Genomic DNA, 21,411 nt, shown 5'->3' with positions numbered 1-21,411 from the left:
ATGAAAGAGGAATTTTGCGTTGATGATCTGTACGAGATGACTCGTTCTATCGGCGTAGTATTAAATTGGCCTTTCAGAAGAACGGTTCACATTAGAGCTGTGCACGGGCCGTATTTCCGAGCCCGAGCCCGGCCCGGGCCCGCTGACTTTGTCGAAAGCCCGCCCGAGCCCGACAGCAAAGGGCTGCGAGCCCGCCAGGCCCGGCCCGACGTACGAAAACACAATCCCGGGCCCGGCCCGGCCCGGCTTTTTGAAGGTTCGCTGCGAAAACAAAACATCGTTTTCCGGTAATTTGGCATTTTATTGAGCATATCGAATATGATCAAACGACACACGACGAACAGTCTCTATTACACATATTTACAAATTACAAGTAGACAGCCTCATACCAGCAACAATGGAGTTCGCTCGCCAAAGCCGTCACGTGTATGGGGTATGCCCATGCAAGCGTCAGCTTACACGAAGGCGATCTACGTCGGGTCGCTGTCGCGTGCATTTTCACTCATATCTAACGCGAACAGTCGCGTGGCGCCATTACTACCTCAGGTGGTGTTACTTTTCTGTTTGTCGGACTGCAACAGAGGCAGTGCTTTACCTGCTCCCCTTTTGTTTAAAGTAGCGAATGGAAAGGAAAAGCGGTAAAGGGCGGTCGCGGAAAAGGCGCTGCATGCGTGCTGGAAAACAATTCCCGCTCATTCTCTATATTTCGGGCTTGAGTCGGGCTTTGCGCCGGGCCCGAGCCCGGCCCGATAAAACTGCAAGTAGCCCGAGCCTGGCCCGGGCCCGAGGTGAAAATACGTCGGCCCGCCCGAGCCCGGCCCGCGGGCCGGGTCGGGCTCGGGCTTTCGGGCTACCCGGAGCCCGTGCACACCTCTAGTTCACATTATAGTCTTTGTGTATCAGACAAAGGCTCACTCGTCGTAACAGTGCTGTTTGATCGTTTCGCATAATGCGAACAAATTCGACTGAAAGAATGAGGTTGGATTGTTTTAATAGTACGACTGGCAATTCTGTCAGTCCTTCTGGAGGGCTCAAGCCTATACTCCAGCGTACTGTACCAAAAGGCAATCACTAGAGATTTTGTAGCACACACGAGGAAAATCTCTACACTTATAGTACATTTATTTAAATAGCACAATAAGACAAGCCTCTCAGTCTGGTTTTTTTCCGGAGGACTCAGCCTTGTCACACGTCCCTGTGTGCTGTACCAGGAGCGGCCACCAGGTATATTTTAGTACACTTCACAGGAACGTCCGGTACATCACACTTAATTTAGTTTCGCATAAGAATAAAGTGTGACGTCTCTGTTGCAGATATATTTAGCTTTATTGGCCGAAGCTATGTGAAACGAGATCGAGATGTTCCAATAAGTGGAGCCTATGTGAAACGGCGCTAAAAGTTGTGTAATGCAACCATGGCTATAAAGTGCCAATAAAGAGTCTATGCTCAAGAATACTTGCTCCACGCAAATGTGACTTAACAAAGTGAAAATTTCTTGCGGGCCTGTATTACACACAGCGGAACTGACGTAAGTTAAAATCTAAATACACTCTAACTTGCTGCCAGCGATAATAGGGGCTGTCAGATCAGGGGGTAGCCTCTTCGTTTGTTCTTTCATTTTATTGCGACAACAGTTATAAAGACACTTCAGGTGCATTTTTTCTGTCACCGTCGGCGCCGCCGTGATGTTCCGTATCAAAGTCCAAAGGCGATGAAATCACCCCGCGCGTCTTACGTTCTATGTGCGAGTGAAAGCGTGCGAGTGAAAGCGTGCAAGAGCATCCCGGGATCGCTGGTCAAGCGGATAGGAAACGCGCCGGTTGTCTCCCGTCGCTCGGAATGGGGAGGGCTGCCGGGCTCCGGCGGCAAGCGCGTACTTTGAGCTGCCGACGCGATCGCGCGCGCGCTACCTTGACAGCGATTAGCGGACGGCTTATACCTTCGTACTTGCGCTGTTGTTCTGGCCATGTTTGGGTTGAAGCGATAGATAGCTTCATTTGCTTCAGAGGCCACGTTTCCTTACGCTTAACATGAACACTTGTGTCAAAACACTTACCAACTAGCTCAGCTCTCTGTTATTTTAAGCTTTTTCTTCCTTACGCTAACGTTTTCATCGTCAAGAAAATTTCAAAAGCGCGGAAGAACACGAACGGATGAAAAGGGAGCCGACACGGACAAGCGCTGACTTCCAACTGATTTTTTCGTCTTTTCCGTGTCTCTCCGTGCTGTTGAAATTTTCTTGACTATGAATTACCAACTCACACAAACGCTTACGTTAATCGGATAACGTTTTGTCGAGCTACGCCTGGGTTACGCCAGGTCGGATACTAAAGGATACTGATTGCCTTATGTCGTATGACGTTCGAATTTGTTGCTATCTCATTCGCTGCTTCGCTCTTGCAGCAAAACTATGCCCTTTTTTATAGCAATGACATTGCGAACTATTGCGGATTTGTATACGCGTCGAAAGCTATCTGATTTCGTTTCGGCGTTCAATAATAATGATTAGTAACTAAAACAGCCAGTAACTCTATGGCCAAATACTCAAGGTTAGTACAGAGGTTAATTTACGAAATCTTAGGTGTAGCAGCTGTCATATATGTACGTAAATAATACGCATATGCATATGTGCAAAATGTTCACAAACCAGAGGCATTGCGTAGGATCAAGGAGGCTGAAATTTATTCAATCTGAAGAGTTGATTTCGTCCACATCAAACTACGCGCACCCCTGTTCCCGTTTCTTAAGCACCAGGTATCTATTTTAGTTGCCGGGTTGTCCGGCTCCTTAGGCTTGAAAAGCTATTTGATTTCACTTTGGCATTAAATAATAATGACTGCCATAGTCAACGCATATATTGCCCACACAGCCATTGCTTAATACAGGGGACCATTTGAAAAACTGAGTTTCCCAGCTGCCATGCATGCCTTATACTTAAACTGAGATGCGAGGTCTTCAACATCGACAAAAGAGTGGACAACATGCACACAGAACGGCACAGTCTTCGTCGTCTTCGCTACTGCAATAAATCTTCCTTTCAGAGTTACGAAGCCCCGAATCAACATAGATTTTTGAGAAAGTTCACAAAACAAATTAACTACATAGCATCAAGGAGCCTAACTATGCATTTACACTAAAAATATTTGGCATGCTTGAAAACTATCAACAGTATTTACAGAATCTGAGTGCCAGCTTTAGTCACGATACTAAGTAAAAAAACCAGCCTGCTGCATACTTTTCTAATCTTGGGGTGGTAATTTTATTAATCTTTTTGAGAACATTAATTAATAACGTATCGGACTTGAACAAGGTCAATTTCAAACGAAGCTTCAGCCTCATTTTCGATATTCACTTTTTTTTTCTTATTTTCCTTCACGAATCAAGGGAGCTACGGACCAAGTACCGCATCACCGGCGTCCCAGCACTGGTTGTCGTCAGGAGAGATGGCAGCCTGATTAACGCTGACGCCCGCGTTGACGTCGCAACCAAGGGACACCGATCATTTCTCGATTGGCTAGCCTCCTTGTAACAGCCGAGAGAGGACAATCCCGCATGACGATTATACGTCCGATGCTACAGTCGTTAGCGTTCACAACGCTCTTCAACCATGTCCCAGATTTAAAAAATATTCCTACCACTCATTTCTTTCACAGCCAGCCATTGTTCGCACCACGGCTGTTTGCGATGAAATTTACAGGTTACATGTTATGCTTCAACGCCTTTATCAAAATTAATAGAACCGGTTACTTACAACTACTTAGGAAGGAAGCTAGAGGGCAAATGATAGACGAGTACTGCAGTCTTACTTAGCGCGAACGAAGATGTACCGGCATTCTTTCTTCCCTGAAGGTCGCGGGATGGAATCCCGGCCGCGGCGGCTGCATTTTTGATGGAGGCGAAAATGTTTGAGGCCCGCGTACTTAGATTTAGGTGCGCGTTAAAGAACCCCAGGTGGTCAAAATTTCCGGAGCCCTCCACTAGGGCGTCTCTCATAATCATATCGTGGTTTGTGGATGTTAAACCCCAGATATTATTATATTATTCTTTCTTCCGTGAAGTAATTGAGGCATGGAATGGGTTACCGAGTGATGTAGTAAATACAAATGATGCTAATAAATTTATGCTCTTACTTGACGTACATTTATGTGATTTACCGTAACGATTATCCCGAATGTGACTTATTGTTACAGGAATTCAAATGTGTCTCGTAGTTTTGTTGTAAGAGAGCTTTTATATATTTGTATAACTGTATGTCTAAGTTATTGTTGTAAGTTGTATAACGATGTGCCTATTTAGTTGATACAGTGTGTCGTACCTCCCTGTAATGACCCTCAAGATAGGGTTAACGGTATTTCTAAATAAATAAAATAAATAGATAACATTATCGTGAGTTAGTTACCCGATTGTTACGTAAAAGCTCCAGCGGTTTCCGTGTCAGAATACCCCTGTTTCGTGATAAACTGAAACAAGGCGTATAACCGGGCTAGTCGATATTCCATGATTGCATAAACAGCGCGGAAGGGACAAAAAACCCAAGGGACTGACGAGGACTGTTCTTGTATATCCCTGACCTCACGCACAGACTTCTAGTGTGATCACGTGTGCGATATCTTGTTTTTTTTTTCATGTTTCTGCTACTAAAATTTAGTTGAAAGTCAGCGCCAGTCCTCGTCAGTCCCTTGCTATTGTGTCCCTTCCGCTCTATTTATGCAATCATTAGTGATAAAGCTGCAACTGTGCGTTGCAGGCCACCACATCACAGTAAGTCTTAAACGCCTTTTTAGCACGAAATGAGGCCTTGGCAGGCCTGAAGAAATATTTTTATGGGGTTTTACATGCCAGAACCACGACGTCATTATGAGGCACGCCGTAGAGAGAGGCTACGGAATAATACTGATTACTTGCGGTTCCTGAACGTGTACCGAAATGTAAGTACACTGGCGTTTTTGCATTTCGACCCCATAGAAATGACAGGGAATCGAACCGTAGTCTTCAGGCTTAGCATCTCTACACCTTAGCCGCTAAACTATCATGGCGGGTAACCTTTGGCACCTTTTCAGTATACACTGCAGGCCTCTACGGATCTGAAGCAATAGGCGTAGGGGTGTTTCCTTTATCAATGGTATTTATACATCTAAACGCACTACAGCAGAAGGGGTATTACGCTTGCCCAAATCACCCATCATATGGGCGTTTTGCCACGCAAAACTGCGTACCGCTTAGGAGTTGAAGTGCGTTCCGTTTTTCTCATTTTTGTCGAAAAATTTGAAAGCTCCGTGACGTCAAAATGACGTTGCAGAAGAAGAATCGGAAGCACGGGACGCACTGCTCGTCAAGCTCCGGCCAATCAGCGGCGGTCGAAACAAACAGTCCATCATTGAGTTTCTCACAATAATACCTAGAGAGAAGCCTGGCGCCACCGTTTATGCAAATTTCTTAAGGGGGCGCCGTTACCGCGATAGGAATGACGGGTCTGCGAGGCTTGTGTTGGCTGGTGTTGAGCGACGCTTCGGCTAAAAAGCGGATACGACTGCTCAAATAAAGATTCTCTAAAACAAAACTTTTATAAACGGATCTTATTCACGCTTATTATATTCTAGAATAAAAGTCCACTGTCCTGTACGGCATAACCAACCAACGAAAGAAAGAAACGGACGACAAGCGGTCGCAGAGTGAACGCTGGCCTGGTCGTCTGCCTTCCAAGTTTAGCGGCCGTTCGTTACTTTTTACGTATGCTTTTTAAGCTTCGTAAAATTGTACATCAACGCATAAGTTTCCAAAGTTAAATAAAACTCGTTTCTGTGCAATGATAAAAAAAGAGCTTACTACGTGCTCCTCGAGTACGAAATCAACCATTTTGACGCAAGGAACGCGTTGAAGCCAGACGCGTCTTCGAGGTGTCCGGGCTCTTCGTGAACGATACCCAATCCGAGCCAAGTCCGAAGCTCACATATTCCAGCATTTCCATGCGTACAACAGCTAGCAGCGCCAATTTTCCCTCTAGGTAACTGTAAGAAACTCTATGCAGTCCACTAAACGGACACTGAAGTACGCTTTTCTCTGCTCATTCTGTGCGTAGCTCTTTGGTGTAATGGGCGCCCAGTGTAATTTCGCGTCGTTCTTCACGTTTACCAGAAAACGAAAGGTAAGCACGTTTTAATTTTGCAGAAGGAATTTGCGTAGTCTGTTGTAGCGAAGCATATGAAGTTTTGAAGGTATGTTCGCTTCTTCGCAATCGACGCATCTGTTAAATGTCGAATCAAGCCGAATAGGCTCTTAACGGCACTGCATCGAAACAATTATTCGGGTTTCATCCCAAAACCACGATGTGATTATGATGGACGCCGAAGTGGAGTGCTCACGAAATTTTTACCGCCTGGGCTCTGTAATGTGCACCTAAATCGAAATACACGGGCTTCTAGCGCTTGGCTTCCATCGAAATGCGGCCGCCGCGGCCGGGATTCGATCCCGCGACTTTCGGGTCAGCAGTCAAGCACCACAACCGCTAGACTACCGCGGCGAATGTACGGCACTACATCAATTTCAATGACGCACACTAATATGAAGAAAAGTGGAAACTGGTATCAACCGTTCGTGTATTCAATTATAGTGAACGATAAAAAGAAAAGAAGCGTGTTTAAATAATAGTATACTTTGAAGGCGCATTCGTTGAATAACAGCATTTCAAGACGACTAAAAAATAAGTCGTAGTGTGAGTGCGCGGGAGTATGTGTAAAGTGCAGTCCGCTTGAGGCTGGGTCGGTTTCAGTTCGACTCGAAGTCTGTCTGCGGATTTGTCAGACTAGCCTCCTTTTCATGTCGTCTTTGGCGAAGACGACACCTCGCGTCCCGATTCCGTTTTCGGCGGCGTCGGTCGTCTCGGTGTCGAAGTCGTCCGTAGTGTCTTCTTCATACTGATCCACCGTCGTACCTGCAATTACAACGGCCGGTGTTGTTAGCACAGTTGCGCCTGCAGTTCAGTTGTCGACTTGAGTCGACGTTGTTCACCCCATTCATATAGCTATTCATAAGTTTTACGTATGAAAATATGCTCTAACGAGACGCTCATATGACTGCAGGAGTGTGCCTAACTGGGCCCGTTGGTACCATCAGCGCGGTACAGGTCGCGGGATCGAATCCCAGCTGCGGCGGCCGCATTTTCGATGGAGGCGAGAATGCTAGAGGCCCGTGTACTTAGTTTTAGGTGCATGTTAAAGACCCCCAGGTGGTCATAATTTCCGGAGCGCTTCACTACGGCGTCTCTCATAATCATATCACTAAACCCCAACAATTATTATTATATTACCATCAGTGCCCTCGTCTGTCGTTCTTTCACCGTCCCGGGTTCAGCGCTGTCAATTCCCGTCTAGAGACGCTCATATAAACGTTAAACCCGAGAATTATTTTGAACTCAGTCTACTCGGCAGGCAATAATAATGCCGTAATAGCTGAATAAATAACATCAGCAGAATTAGACCAGATGCAACACAATTGTACCTAACTTCCGTTATGGCTGTTCTAGTCCGCCAAGTCAATCGTAAGTACTATCGGCGACAAATGCAACCCGAACAAAGGCAAGCCTTTGCAATGGCATAGTGCGCGCCGAAGAAAAAGATGTCTTTCGTCTTCGAGTCGTCTTAGGCAAATGCATAAGTGGAGATTTTTTTTTTTTTTTCTGCAGACTCGTCACTAACTTATTCGCATGTATTCCTTAGCCGTCCAAAGAAGATGCAGCGGCCTGTATGAAGGTACGTTTCACACTTTCGTGTTGTGACCGATTCCTATGAAGATGGGATCAACCGTTTTTTGACGCATTGTATACGCATTAAACCGGTTAAGCCAGAGCAGGCCAAGGTATAGAGACGTAGCTTTTTCGCGTCACTTACCAGCCCTCCATTGAATGCTCACTTCCTGCGGCTGGCTAGCCCCCTTTTTCGGCGTAGTGCCCTGAGCCACGTCCCGCACTGCGAACACGTACAAACGTAAACAACTTCTCACTCTAGAGCAACACAAAAAGAAAAAAAATGCGACCAGCTCCACTTCGCGAACATTGTAGAAACAGCGAAGTTGATGCTCCCCTTCGTCAGGCTCACCCTCACCCATCCTTGCGCACCTCTCATCGGTTGGTCCTTTCCGCCGAGCCTCGACACTCCCCTCTTGGCGCGGCTCTCATTGGTTCACCCTTTCCGCCGAGCCTCACCTATCTTTGTGCTCCTCTCATTGGTTTGCCTTTACGCTGAGCCTCTCCCATTATGGCACGGTTCAGACCTTCCCCTTCCTACCGAGTCCCACTTCTTTAATAGTTTATGCTAACTTTCTTGATCATTCTCGCCAGATGCTGACTGAACTTCGCCATATCTGTAGTTCTCCTCCTACGTTTGGATGAATTCGAATGTTGTTTTTCATTGAAGCTCATGCTGGTGTATTCGTAGGTTAACATTTTATTCCTCTCATGCTAATACGCCTCCGGGCGCTGCATGTATTTTAGCTAACTGAATAACTATCTACTTAAATAACCTACAGCGGCTATCCATCTACCTACAATGGCTATCCATCTAAGTACTCATAATAAAGCGTAAAGTGTGGCATTTGCGGAATGCAATTGCTGGTTAAATGTCTATTTCTATCAGTACCGCGACAGCTGGAAAGAGATGTGGAAGTTCCATACGCTTGCCTGGGTTTTCACGAAACACGATACTTAGACAGAGCGTTGATAGTAGTGCGAATTAAATGTTTCCGAAAGGTTAGGCTTGCACGTGCATAATGAAGATGACAACTAAACCATTTCCTAGGCATGCTACCAGTGTCTTATTAAAGTCCTGCTTCTTTTCTTTTTCTTTCTTAAGATTAGCTCCGTAATGCAGGCCTGCCTGGCAGCTCAGCAGTCCACCGGACCCGGACTCCTAACAACATTTATGCTGTTACCTGCTAAGATGGTGGACTTGGGTTCGATTCCGAATTTCGGAACGGGCGAAATGCAAGATCATCCGTGTACCTTAGGTATTGGTGTAGATTAAAGACTCTCGAGTGGTTAAAATTAATCCGGATTGCCCCACTATGGCGTGCTTCACAATCGTGTCCTAGTTTTGGCACGTGAAACCCCAGAATGTATCCGTAATGCATCTGCAGTCTTGGCCAAGCATTTTATTTTAATTTTCACCGTAATAGTGCCTTCAGTGTAATAAACGATTAGCTCACACATTTGCGTTACAGCACTAAAGGCCATTCAAATTACTCGAGACTATCTGTAATCATGCATTGACATTACATGTTGGCGTATACACTTGACTGGATGTAATATCTGGTTACCTAAATTTCAACCAGTTACTCACAGTCTTTGCTATATTAGGTGGTTTTGTTTGACCACTTACGTATATGATCATGCATGACCAGGAGTCACTTTTCCTGATGAGATGTTGAAGGAACATTTTTGTATAGTGCACTTATAGCGTGCCTTTTACAGAAGATAGCAAAAACAAGTCATTTTCGTGTTTATCGGCGAAAGCACAACCCAAAAGTATTCTGATATCATGCAGGCAATATCTATTTATTTCCTCGTTTGCGGTTCACATTAGTAATGGGATAAAAATATATTGAAGACACAACACAGAACCACACTTATGGAAAATACGTATAACCATGTACCGCTCGTCACAGAGTCTTGCAGATTGAAGGGTGCATTTTTGATGCGTGATATATTTCAAGTGGTCATGACACTGCAGCGGCGGCTAAGTGTTATGGCTCACACTTAGCCGCCAGTTATCTGTAGAGAGACAACAGCTTTTCTTTAAGTAGCTGTCTCGCATAAATCTGCCATTATCACAACGGTAATAAGGGAAGAAGTACTCACATCCGCTGAGAATGTTGTACAGCCAGGCTTCAGTCAGGAGACGAGACGACATGCAGAAAACAGTTTAGAGATTAGCATTAATGCTATAGTCATGCAAGGATAAAAACAAAGTCGAACTGAGTGCTGGTTATCAGATTTCAAAGCTTTAGTTCAGTGCAGTAATATCACTAATGACGAGGCGTCAGAGAACATAGGCTGAAGTGGTAATTAACGTGGCTTTCTTTTTAGAGCGTAGCTCTGAGGCGCCCGTTCCTGCACTGAGCGGCGTCACCGTTCGCACTGTCGGCGTCGGCGTAACGGATTAGCGAACGAGGACGAAAGAGAGCGAACGCGGAGTCTGTCGTTATCACGAGCCACTCGCCTAACATCGCTTTCTTCCTCCGTTACGCGCGCTGTCCCCTTGGTCGGAACTCGTGCGCATGCAGGGCTGCCACGTGCACTGCGGCTGGCTTCGCTTGTCCTAACGGGGCTGTCGGCGTTTCGCTTGGCTCGCGACGCTTGCAATGCACAGAGTGGTGTGCGTAGCACTCGAGCGCTGGCAATAAGTAACGAAGGTTACATTGCTACAACTGCGGATAGCCTAAACTTCAAACACAGCTGGCGTTGCCCCAACACGAATCTGCGCTCAGAATTCGCATTAGGCAGTAACGAAATCGTCGGTTAATTTTTGAAAATTATGCGTACTGCGCGTGCCGAACGACCCACACGGTGCTATCAGCGACGCCTATGTACAACAGTGCGCTAGCGGAGCGGTTATTACTTCGTTTGGTTTTTTTATGGTGCAATATTAGCTGAGGCTATGCTGAGCCAGCCACAGGGTGTTAGTTAATGGACAGTATAAATGGTGTCGTTCGAAAGCTTATTTAAAAGGTCACATTCTTTTAAAAGGTTGAGTGCATCAAACAAGGAAATAAGAGGATCATCTCCAAGAAGCAGAGAAGGGTGGCAAGGTGTGTGTTGTTTGTATAAATCGCCGAAATATTTTCGTATCTTCGTAGTGATATGAGGACATGTGATTAGGATATCTTCAACTGTTAACGGCTGTTGACATTTTTCACATGTTGGATACACCTCGTTTGAGAGTAACAAGTTGTGTGTCAGGTGAGTGTGTCCAACGCGGAGTTGGCATAATATACCTTCAACAAACCGTTCTTGGTGATGGCAGGTCTTCCATTCGCCAAGTGTGGGCTTAAGTGTGCGCGCCTTCTTTTCCTGGTCGTTAGGGGCTGCTCGAGGATCCGTCCGCCAAGCAACCCGCTTCAGGTGTATACTAAAACAGCACTCACGCATGTTTTCCTTGTAGGCGTATATGACCAGGCAGACCAGCAGAAAGATGCTACCGAGGATGATGAAAGGCTGGTACGAGGTCTTGACCTTCTTGTCTCGCCACTTCCTGCGGGTCGTGTGATACGTTTGGTGAAGCCGAAGCTACTAAAGTACATTTTCAAACCTGTTGCACCGTGGTGGCCTAAAAAAGAACGGAGCGGTCAATTAAGGGCTCAGAAAAAAAAATTGAAATCGCCGGTTCCTGCATTTTTGTTTTGTTTTTTTCATCATGAAATGCGACACCAACTCGTCCCATCTTCAACACTACCAAAAGTGTTATACGGCTACTTCAAGGTCCAATAGAAAAAAAAAGAAAGTTAGACAGGGAAGATTTGCAGAAATGCATGTAAAAATACGTTTAATCGGCAGTATACGTATAATGTTTGCATCACCATCATGTAGTATTCGTTTGTTTATTTTTCATTTGCTTACTTAATATTGAGGGCCGCTGCTATGATGGACGGGCAATTCACACTCTTGTTTCACGCGCTTTTTGCTCAAGACAAGGTTTCTACTGCTTAGGCATTGGGAAATTTAACCATAAACTAAGATCTTTCTCTCATTTTATTGTTATCTTTTTAATCAGTGATGCAGAACGCGCCACCGTACGCAGGTTTTCACTGCCGCGCTAGGACTGATGATTTAGGAGTGACACGTGTTAACTGTTTCGCTTGCAGAATATTGAACGTCTAACTTATTGCAGAATGCTCGGATAGTTGCATTTGGGACACTTCGCTGTATCAAATCAAAACAAATGTTTATTTCACATTATTTACATCAGGTAACGAACACTTGCAGGACCTATAGCCAAAGGCTGGTTGATGATCCGAAAAATAAATACCTAGGCAATCCTAGCAGAGGAAGGAGTAACAAACAGCAGTAGTAATCATTGCGTAAACAATGATGGCAATGTTGAATTCTCAAATAAATATAAATCGACGAGCCAAGAACTGACGTACATCAGTTCTGACATATTTCCACTGCTATCGAGAAAATAATCTTAAAAGATTGAATAAGTTCACGTGAAGGAAATAGAAACGTAAATTCAGTTGAAGACCAACGTTCCTCCTGTATTGTCTCCTTCTAATCTTGTTTTCTCAAAAGCACCGGTAACGCGTCAGATATATTTAGCGTATGTGTACACCTGAGGAAATAGTTTCGTCGAGTGATATCCACGCGGCGTCCGCTGGGCAGCCGAAGCTTCTTGTAGTACGGGTGCGCCTTGGAGTAGTGGCCGGCTGGCGTGTCCGGAGCGTGGGTTTGTTCGTTCACGCTGCCCTGGCTGGAGTCGTCCATGTTCGATTCGGTCAACCTGCAAGATTGCGATGAGGCGTGACCTATATTAGATGCGTAGCAGCTCTTTGACTAGCCTGTGTAACGCTGTCCGTCCGTCCGCACAAACACGAGGCAACGCGTTTCCCTCGGCGCAGGTGTTGGAGTGGTGCCAAGTAGGTCACGCCGCAGCTGGGCGTTGACGTCACGCACCCCTCGCACGCTTCCCTCGCAGGTGCGCGCGTACGTCACTCTCTCCCTCACCCGCCGGAGCGCCGCAGCTGCCGGCTCCAACGCCCGCTCGCCTCCCGTGTCCGCGTTTCAAACAAGCGTTTAGACCAGTAAACGCTACACCGAGTTTCGTTTCAAACGAATCTTCCAGCGCTCACCGCAGCACCCGCGTTAGCGCCGTTCAACCCGTGACGCCACCCGTGCGCAACGCTGCTGCTTCGCATACCATCAGCGTTCCCTTCGGGGAGATGGTCCATTTCTTTATGTTAAGGCGAAAGCCTTCGTTGCCTCATCAAACCCGAAATTTGACCGTCAGCGCCCCGCGGCGTCGGGGACGAGTGAAGCAAAAAGTCTTAATCACGAGATCACGTCACAGATCACCCAAATTTGTGACGTCATCATGTCGTCACATTGACGTAACGTGACGTAACGTCACATGATTACCTCATCACGTCGCATCGTAACTTGGTCAAAGGTGGTTCGATCACAGAGGCAATTCAAAACCAGGTGATGTGCCTCCAATCTTGGAGCCAATGCTGCAAAACCACGTTAGGCGCAGAAAGCTTTCGAAGGGTGGCGGGGAAGAATCAATACATTCATTGGCTGAGGGGAAAAACAAGATGGCTTTCGCCTTCGAGTCGTCTTAAGTGAATGCATAAGGGACCCTGTGATGATGTTATAGGCGACAAGCTGGGCCAATTCTCTTTCATTTCATTTTATTATCGTAAAGTCCATCAGGTGCCTTACATAAAGGGTGGGTACACACACGTTCAATATACATTAATTAGAGATCACAGGGCTATAAGTGTATTATTAAACACGGCACACATGAGCAATTGGCACATTAAAGGGACACGTAGAGTGAAGCACTAAATTACAATTTGTGGGGTCTTGGGTGCCAAAACCACCATATTATTATTGTGAGGCACGCCGTAGGAGAGTACTCCGGAAAGTTAGACCATCTGGTGTTTTTTTAACAAGCACTGGCATGGCACAGTACACGGGGCTCTAGCATTTCGCCTTCATCGAAGTGAGAACGCCGCGACCGGAATCGAACCCACGACTGTCAGGTCAGAAGCCGAGCACCCTAACCATATACCACCGCGGCGACCCAAAACACCAAATCAGTTTCGAATAATAAACTATTCTTTGATAATTATATCGTGGTTAATTACGCCACCATAGGTTCATTATTAGACGCGAAAATGCGCCTCAACGATTTATGTTCTCATTTCTGCACCGATATTTCAGCACCATAGTGTCAGGGCCACAGATATGAAAGCTTTATTTTCTTGCAGCATCGACAGAATGAAATTCCGTAAACTTGCTATGCTTAGTCTCCGGTTCGATAGAAAACAATGCAATAAATTTTTACATTTAAGTAATTGTGTAGGATTTAGCAGGTGCTGTTATATATATGATGTCACGCGAGGTAATCAGGAACCTCAAGGCGATGCCGCCACCTTTATATTGTTTTTCCTAGTTAATAATAATAATTTGTGAGGTTTTACATGCCATAGCCACGATATGAGTATGATGCACGCCGTAATGGAGGGCTCCGGAAATTTCAGTCATGTGGTGTTCTTTAACGTGCACTCACATCGCATAGAACACGGACCTATACCACTTCGCCTCCGTCGAAAATGCGACCGCCGCGGCCGGGGATCGAACCCGCGACTTTCAGGTCAGCAACCGAGCGCCTGTAACGTATGCACCACCGCAGCGGACTTTTTCTTTTTTACGGGTTTATTAATTCACTAAGCATATCCTCAAGTTAATATTGATGGTTTTCGTAATGCCAGAAGTGAATTTACTAACAAGTGAAAAAATTTCTGAATGGTTTCAGGGGTTTCACTTCTCACAACCACGTGAGAGGTGAAGCTTACTTGAGAGGTGTCTAATTTGTGAAAACACGATTACGTACTATGTCAGTCATAGCATTCAGTTTTTAGCGCCGCTTCATTGTTTCGTAATGTTTTCAACGAAGACTGCACGTTGCCCGCCTCCTTTTAATCGGCATGGGCGTGCGCACAGGGGGGGGGGGGAGCGGCCGCCCCCCCCCTAATCACCTAAGAGGGGGGGCGCAAAATCTTCCCCATACATTGACTTAGTAGGGTGGGGGGGGGCGATGAACCTTTGCCCTCCTCCCCCTGATGGGAAACCCTGCGCATGCCTGTGTTAATCACTGTTGCGTAAGAACACAAAAGTGAATGCGAAATCACTTACTGCTCCAAGTCGCGTCCCTCGTCGTACTTTCGAAGCTTCTTTATCCGCTCCCGGCGACGTTTGTTGCTGTGAGGGAGATAAGATATCAGCTGCCGCCTGATAAACACAGCACAAATGATATGATGCAAGACGAGGTCGCCGTGTTAGCGATTGAAGAAAACTAAAAAAAAAATGAAGCGTTTATGTCATAAATCTGGTGCGTGCAGCTCCCGCGAGTCTAAAGCCCTTTTGCAAACTTGATCATCTCTATCGTCGTCATCGTAGCCATTACAATCACCGTAGCCATCATCATGTTTTATATGCACTTCGGGACAAAGGCCTCTTCCTGCCACATCAGATTATAATTACACTGCGCCAGTGACAATTACGTGCGTGAAAATTTCTGAACAAAATATTTCCACTACGCCTTCGTTGGCTTCCTTGGCTGCTGGTCTCGTATTGCTGTGACTAACATCGTTCTCCGTATCATTATCGTTGCACGGTGTCTGAACAATTTCAGAGCCGCCAGCTTTCGTTTTGGTAGTCTTAGCATGAGCCACTGTCGCCGAGTCAACTATATAAAGAGAACACCTAGAAAGTCGTTATGAAAATACGTGCCACATATTCTTATTTAATGTTTATTTATTGTACCCTCAAGGCCTGATGGCATTACAGAGGGGAGTGGTAAACAGGAAATGATGTACTACAATCGGGCAGTAATACTATACAGTAAAAAATTAATACATTAGTGTATTAAAACAACACATTGGTAATGCCTATTGGGCTGAATTAGGCCGAAGTAACAGCAAAACGATAAATATAACATGTGAAAATTTTCTAGTTAAACAACACACAGTTAGCAGCACAATTCTTGGAAGTAATGCCAGATCAAAACTTCCAAGAATCTACCTTAGCTCGAATATTTCCTGGGAAGGCAAAGCAGCTGAATGGGGCCAAGTGCTCAAACGTAACTCTACAACTATTCGTACGGTTAAGGAAGTTTACCAGAAGCGTGGAAGTGGTAAAAACTATGTGGCGAAGTTCTTATGCGTTGTCCGAGGTTACATTCTGTTTATATCCCTCGCAGCACATACTGAAGATCACATGATTTTGGTTCCCTGTTCTATATATGTTGGCTGAACTGCGAATTGTGGCCAGACCTCCGTTCAACAAACTTTCTTTTTATTCAGGCTTCCCACCACTCATGAAGCAAATTAATTCTATTAGATCGAGATCACACATCAAACCTGTCTGCAGCATATGACTCACCTAGGGTGCTGAAGTCAACTTTCTGTGGTCTAGATGATTGCTTTATGGGCAGGTCGTGTTCGGCCTTGCGCTAGCAATAATTGATGGTTTAATCATAAGACGTTGACGAATAGGAGTGTGATCTCTTCTTTTTATGCGCCCTATGTTCGACATCTAGGCAGTATCATGACATAAAAAGCCGCGATAAAGATGACCACACCGCCGCGACCGCCGTCTGCCCTCGCATGCTTTCAGTCACACATAGACTCCATGTGCGAGTGAAAGCACGCGAGGGCAGCTTACGACGCGCCGGACCATGTTATCACCCTCGGACTTTATACGGAACCTCACGGCGACGCCCATGGCGAAGGCAAAAGTGCTCCTCAGGGGTCCATATAACTGTTATCGTAATAACAATTTAACAGTCTCACGTGTGGAGAGGAATAGAAGCATCTTACGTCTCTTTGATGGCCATCTCATCCCGCTGTGGAGGCGACATGGCGAAGGCGAATGGCCACCACCGCTCCCAGAGTGTCTCGGGCTCCTCTTGGCGCTGAGGCCTGCAGTGCGTAATTGAAACTAACCAGTCTAGCTTCACATAAATAGGCTATACTGCATACCAAATTCAGGAGCGCGGTCGACATGCCAAAATAATTTAAGTCTGTTGTCTCAGTACCAGATACGAGCACTTAAATGTACTGTTGTGCGTAAATATGAGGTTCCAGGACGATTGTAAAATCAAACTGCAGCTACTAATAAGACTTGTGTGGCTAAAGTTGTCAGTGACAGGTAATGGTTTCATCTCGAAATTAACAATTTACCGTAATCGCGAAACTGTTTACTTTGGTTGAATTCGCCGACCACCGGTGGCCATATCTGAGGCTTCGCCGGGCGCTGCAGTCCCTTCGATGGTAATAGATTTGCCAGGTCTGGTACGGCGGCTTCCGGTCTTCTTCGTCGGTGGCACATTTAGCACGACCACGCTTTTCCTGCAGTATTGTGAATATTAAATGCGAAGCATTTCTTAGCGAACCTTTGGCGCTTTTGAGCATTTCTATCTATCTATCTATCTATCTATCTATCTATCTATCTATCTATCTATCTGCCTACGTCTGGGTGCTCTCATGATCGCCTCCTTAACTTGGTGTAGATCAAGATTGGCATGAGAGGGTAAGAGGACTGGACGAATATGATTGTCGGGTCATGACATGAATAACGTGAAAATCCTGTCGCGTACGTCGTCAAACCCTTTCCTCCAGACACGTGTGGCACATACCCGTTTACCACGGGCCGTGGTGTACGGGTATGCGCCACAGGTGATTGACAGTTTATATCTACCCAGGAACGGCGAGAACATTGGTAATTTAGGTGCGAGAGCGTTAAGAAAAACCGACATCTGTAGCCTTGACCCGACGAATGGAAAGAATAAAAATTAGGATCCGAGCAGGAATCGAACCCAAGCATTCTGCGTGGCAATCAGGCATTCTACCACAGTGCCACGCCAGGTATATAAACAGGTTTGGAAAAACAGCCTATGCAGGCGTAATGTCGGTGCAACGTCAATTGTGGTTGTGGTGCTGGCTATGTAATTTTACAAGAAAGCAATAAACTATGTACTCCATGTAAAAATATAAACTATGCAAAAATATGTACTCCAACGATACAGGCGTCATATCAAATTAACGTCTGTGGTTCCAGTGTTACCTCCGCTTTTATAGCAGTCTAATAAACATTACATTTGTATTGCTATGATTTAGCAAGCTATATTGAAGCATTGCTCGACCCCGGAGGAATACATTAACGAAAGTTACGTATGATATTCACATGATTGATGACAATAAAGTGCACTTAGTTTCGATAATACTGACGTAAGTACTCTAACGTGAGGGCTGACGTTACGTCGCACCATATTGTCACACTTATGACGAGAACCTTGTGCTGTTCTGCACGTTGGGCTGGTTAGGCCAAGAAGCGGCTCAGAGCGAACTTCTTTGTCCTCTTCTACCCGTTGGTGCTCACACAACCATGCGGCATTAGTCCCCCCTTTGAAAAGCATCGACTCGATGCTTGTAAAAGAAAAAGAATAACTACAACACGCACAGACGCAGAGAACCAGATCCTGAGTACCAGTAACCGCAGGGAAAATAAGATGACGCACCGACCCTTGCGCCATGTGCAAACAGAAAAATGCAAAGAAAACAACCACAGGAGTCACACGGTAACAGAAGTAGCGCGAAAGCACAAGGGCTACTGTGTGTAGTACGGCTTGAGTCGTACGACGTGCACGGTTTCGGGCCGAAGTTGTCGACGTGAAGACACTGCGCCGTCCGGAAATACTTCGTAGGTGAGGTCACTGACACGTCGGAGAACCTTGTATGGTCCGAAATAGCGGCTCAGAAGTTTTTCAGACAAGCCTGGTCGTCGGACAGGTGTCCACACCCACACTCGGTCGCCAGGGTGGTAGGCGACGTTTCGACGGCGAAGGTTGTAACGTCGTGCATCTGCGTCTTGTTGGTGACTGATGTTTACGCGAGCCACTTGACGAGCTTCTTCGGCGTACTGGGTGTATTGCTCGGCGTCTGGAGCAAGTTCATCGCTGTTATCGCACGGAAGCATAGCATCGAGCATGGTTTGCACGTTGCGTCCGTAAACAAGGCGGAAAGGTGAAAATCGCGTTGTTTCCTGCGTCGCCGTATTATACGCAAACGTGATGTATGGCAAGATCTCGTCCCAGGTTTTGTGGTGTACGTCCACGTACATTGAGAGCATGTCTGCTATGGTCTTGTTAAGTCTTTCCGTCAGTCCATTTGTTTGTGGATGGTAAGCTGTTGTTTTTCGGTGACTTGTGCAGCTCAGTTTAAAAATGTCTTCCATCATTTGTGCCGTAAATGACGTCCCTCTGTCCGTAATCACACATGATGGCGCGCCATGCCGCAGGATGATGTGGTGCACGAAGAACTTCGCGACTTCAGACGCCGTGCCACGGGGTAACGCCTTTGTCTCGGCATAACGGGTCAAGTAATCGGTCGCCACTATAATCCACTTGTTTCCGGTGGACGACAAAGGGAAGGGTCCTAGAAGGTCCATTCCCACAAGGTCGAATGGAGTCCGCGGTGGTGCAATCGGGTGGAGAAGGCCCGCGGGTTTCACAGGGGGCGTCTTGCGACGCTGGCACTCGCGGCAGCCTTGCACGTAGCGGTGTACGCTAGCCGATAGTCGTGGCCAGTAGTACTGCTGGCGCACCCTGGCGAGAGTCCGCGAGTAGCCCAAGTGTCCTGACGTGGGCTCGTCGTGGCACGCAAGGAGGACGTCATCACGCATGTCGGCTGGGACAACGAGGAGAAAGGCTTTGTCGCTACCTCGCGCGTTCTTCTTGTAAAGGATGCCCCTTCTAAGACAAAATGATGACAGCCCGCGAGCAATGTGTCGAGGAACGTGGGAGTTTCGGCCTTCTAAGGAATCGATGACAGGGCGCAATTCTTGATCTGCTCGCTGTCTTGACATGAAGTCAGAATCACTGACTGCTCCGAGAAAAGCATCGGCCTCCTCTAAGTCCATATCGGGATGCCCCACAGGTGCTCGAGAAAGCGCGTCAGCATCTTCGTGTTTGCGCCCAGACCTGTACACAATCGTGATGTCGAACTCCTGCAAGCGCAAGCTCCATCGAGCGAGACGGCCAGACGGATCTCTGAGGTTGGCCAGCCAGCACAGCGAGTGGTGATCAGTCACCACTTTGAAGGGACGGCCGTAGAGGTAAGGTCGGAACTTTGCCGTCGCCCACACGACTGCGAGGCATTCCTTTTCTGAAGTAGAGTAGTTGGCCTCGGCTCGGGAGAGTGTACGACTGGCGTAAGCGATGACATACTCAGCGCCGCCGTGTCGTTGTACAAGGACGGCGCCAAGTCCGACGTTGCTGGCATCTGTGTGTACTTCAGTAGCAGCGTCCTCGTCAAAATGGGCTAGAACAGGTGCTGTTTGCATTCGCTGCCGTAACTCTGCGAAAGCTGCCTCTTGTTCTGTAGTCCAGGCAAAGGGTACATCATCTCGGGTGAGTCGCGTGAGCGGTTCGGCTATCTTCGAGAAGTTGGCAATGAACCGACGATAATACGCGCACAAGCCGAGGAAACGTCGCACTGCTCTCTTGTCTGACGGAACAGGGAAGGCGGCGACGGCTGCAGTTTTCTCTGGATCGGGCCGAACTCCATCCGCACTCACGACATGTCCCAGGAATTTCAGCTCTTCATACCCGAAATGGCACTTCTGAGGTTTTAGCGTGAGTTCAGCAGAACGAATGGCTTCCAGAACCATTCTTAGGCGCTTGAGATGTTCTTCGAAGCTCTCAGAGAAGATGACCACATCGTCGAGGTATACAAGGCAGGCTTGCCACTTCAAGCCAGCGAGAACGGTATCCATCATCCGCTGGAAAGTGGCTGGAGCAGAACAGAGGCCGAAAGGAAGAACTCTGAATTCATAAAGCCCATCTGGAGTTACAAACGCTGTCTTTTCTCGGTCTCGCTCATCAACCTCTATCTGCCAATAGCCGCTCTTTAAATCGATCGATGAAAAATACTTGGCGTGTCGCAACCTGTCGAGAGAGTCGTCGACCCGTGGAAGCGGGTAAACGTCTTTCTTTGTGACGCTATTGAGTTTCCTGTAATCAATGCAGAATCGGAGCGTTCCGTCTTTCTTCTTAACTAAAACGACTGGCGAGGACCACGGGCTGCTGGACGGCTGAATAACACCATCGTCGAGCATCTCCTTTACCTGTGTCTGTATGGCTTCGCGTTCTTTAGCAGAAACACGGTAAGGTTGCTGTCTGATTGGGCGAACGTCATCGTCGGTAATAATTCGGTGCTTCGTGAGGGGCGTTTGACCGACTCGAGACGAAGAGGCGAAGCAAGATTGAAATTCCTTCAAAAGGTTGTGAAGTGCGGCCTTCCTCTCGTCCGAAAGCTTCGAATTGACGTCGATGTGGTTCAGAAACCTGTCACCATCATTCATTTCCTCGGACGCGAAGCACTCCGTGACGTCAGCTACAGGGTCTCCATAGGCCACGGTGGTGCCGCGGAAAAGATGCCGGTGCTCGAAGTTGAAATTCGTCAAAAGTACCTGTGACCGTCCGTCACGAACACGCACAAGACTTCGGGCTGCACACACACCTTGAAGCAGCAAGAGTGATAGGTTGCTCTCGGCAACCGCGTCACCGTCTCGGAGATCTTCACAAGTGACCTCTATAAAAGCAGTCGCTCGTGGTGGCAGCGTCACGCTTTCGTCAGCAA

At 46.9% G+C, this 21,411-nt stretch overlaps 2 protein-coding genes across 2 annotated transcripts in view; one reads left to right on the top strand and one right to left on the bottom strand.

The window, feature by feature from the left end:
- The window catches only part of LOC119404479 (nucleoredoxin-like protein 2), a 34,999-nt gene extending 31,379 nt beyond the window's left edge, over positions 1-3,620 (top strand). Inside the window, exon 4 of the mRNA XM_037670989.2 lies at positions 3,385-3,620. Coding sequence (XP_037526917.1) covers positions 3,385-3,529 — 145 coding nt within the window. The 3' untranslated portion in view covers positions 3,530-3,620. The remainder of the gene's footprint in view (positions 1-3,384) is intronic.
- Positions 3,621-9,728: 6,108 nt separating this feature from the next.
- Positions 9,729-12,477, bottom strand: LOC119404313 (uncharacterized). Its single transcript, XM_049419342.1, has 4 exons — positions 12,321-12,477; positions 11,137-11,243; positions 9,851-9,877; positions 9,729-9,763 (listed from the first exon to the last, which is right to left on the bottom strand). The coding sequence occupies exons 1-4, from the start codon at positions 12,470-12,472 to the stop codon at positions 9,729-9,731; spliced, it is 321 nt and encodes a 106-aa protein (XP_049275299.1). The 5' UTR covers positions 12,473-12,477.
- Between the last annotated feature and the right edge of the window lie 8,934 nt (positions 12,478-21,411).

The sequence above is a fragment of the Rhipicephalus sanguineus genome, chromosome 9 (genome assembly GCF_013339695.2).
Source record: "Rhipicephalus sanguineus isolate Rsan-2018 chromosome 9, BIME_Rsan_1.4, whole genome shotgun sequence".
Taxonomy (NCBI): Eukaryota; Metazoa; Arthropoda; class Arachnida; order Ixodida; family Ixodidae; genus Rhipicephalus; species Rhipicephalus sanguineus.
This window is presented reverse-complemented; position numbering and strand designations above follow the sequence as displayed.

What these genes read in the sequence shown, in the direction of transcription:
- LOC119404313 (XM_049419342.1), bottom strand. Translation starts at nt 12,472, where the DNA reads ATGGACGACTCCAGCCAGGGCAGCGTGAACGAACAAACCCACGCTCCG. An exon ending in CGACGAAACTATTTCCTCAG is followed by an intron (nt 11,244 to 12,320) that starts GTGTACACATAC and finishes CACGACCCGCAG; the next exon opens with GAAGTGGCGAGACAAGAAGG. An exon ending in GTACAACATTCTCAGCGGAT is followed by an intron (nt 9,764 to 9,850) that starts GTGAGTACTTCT and finishes GTCTCTCTACAG; the next exon opens with ATAACTGGCGGCTAAGTGTG.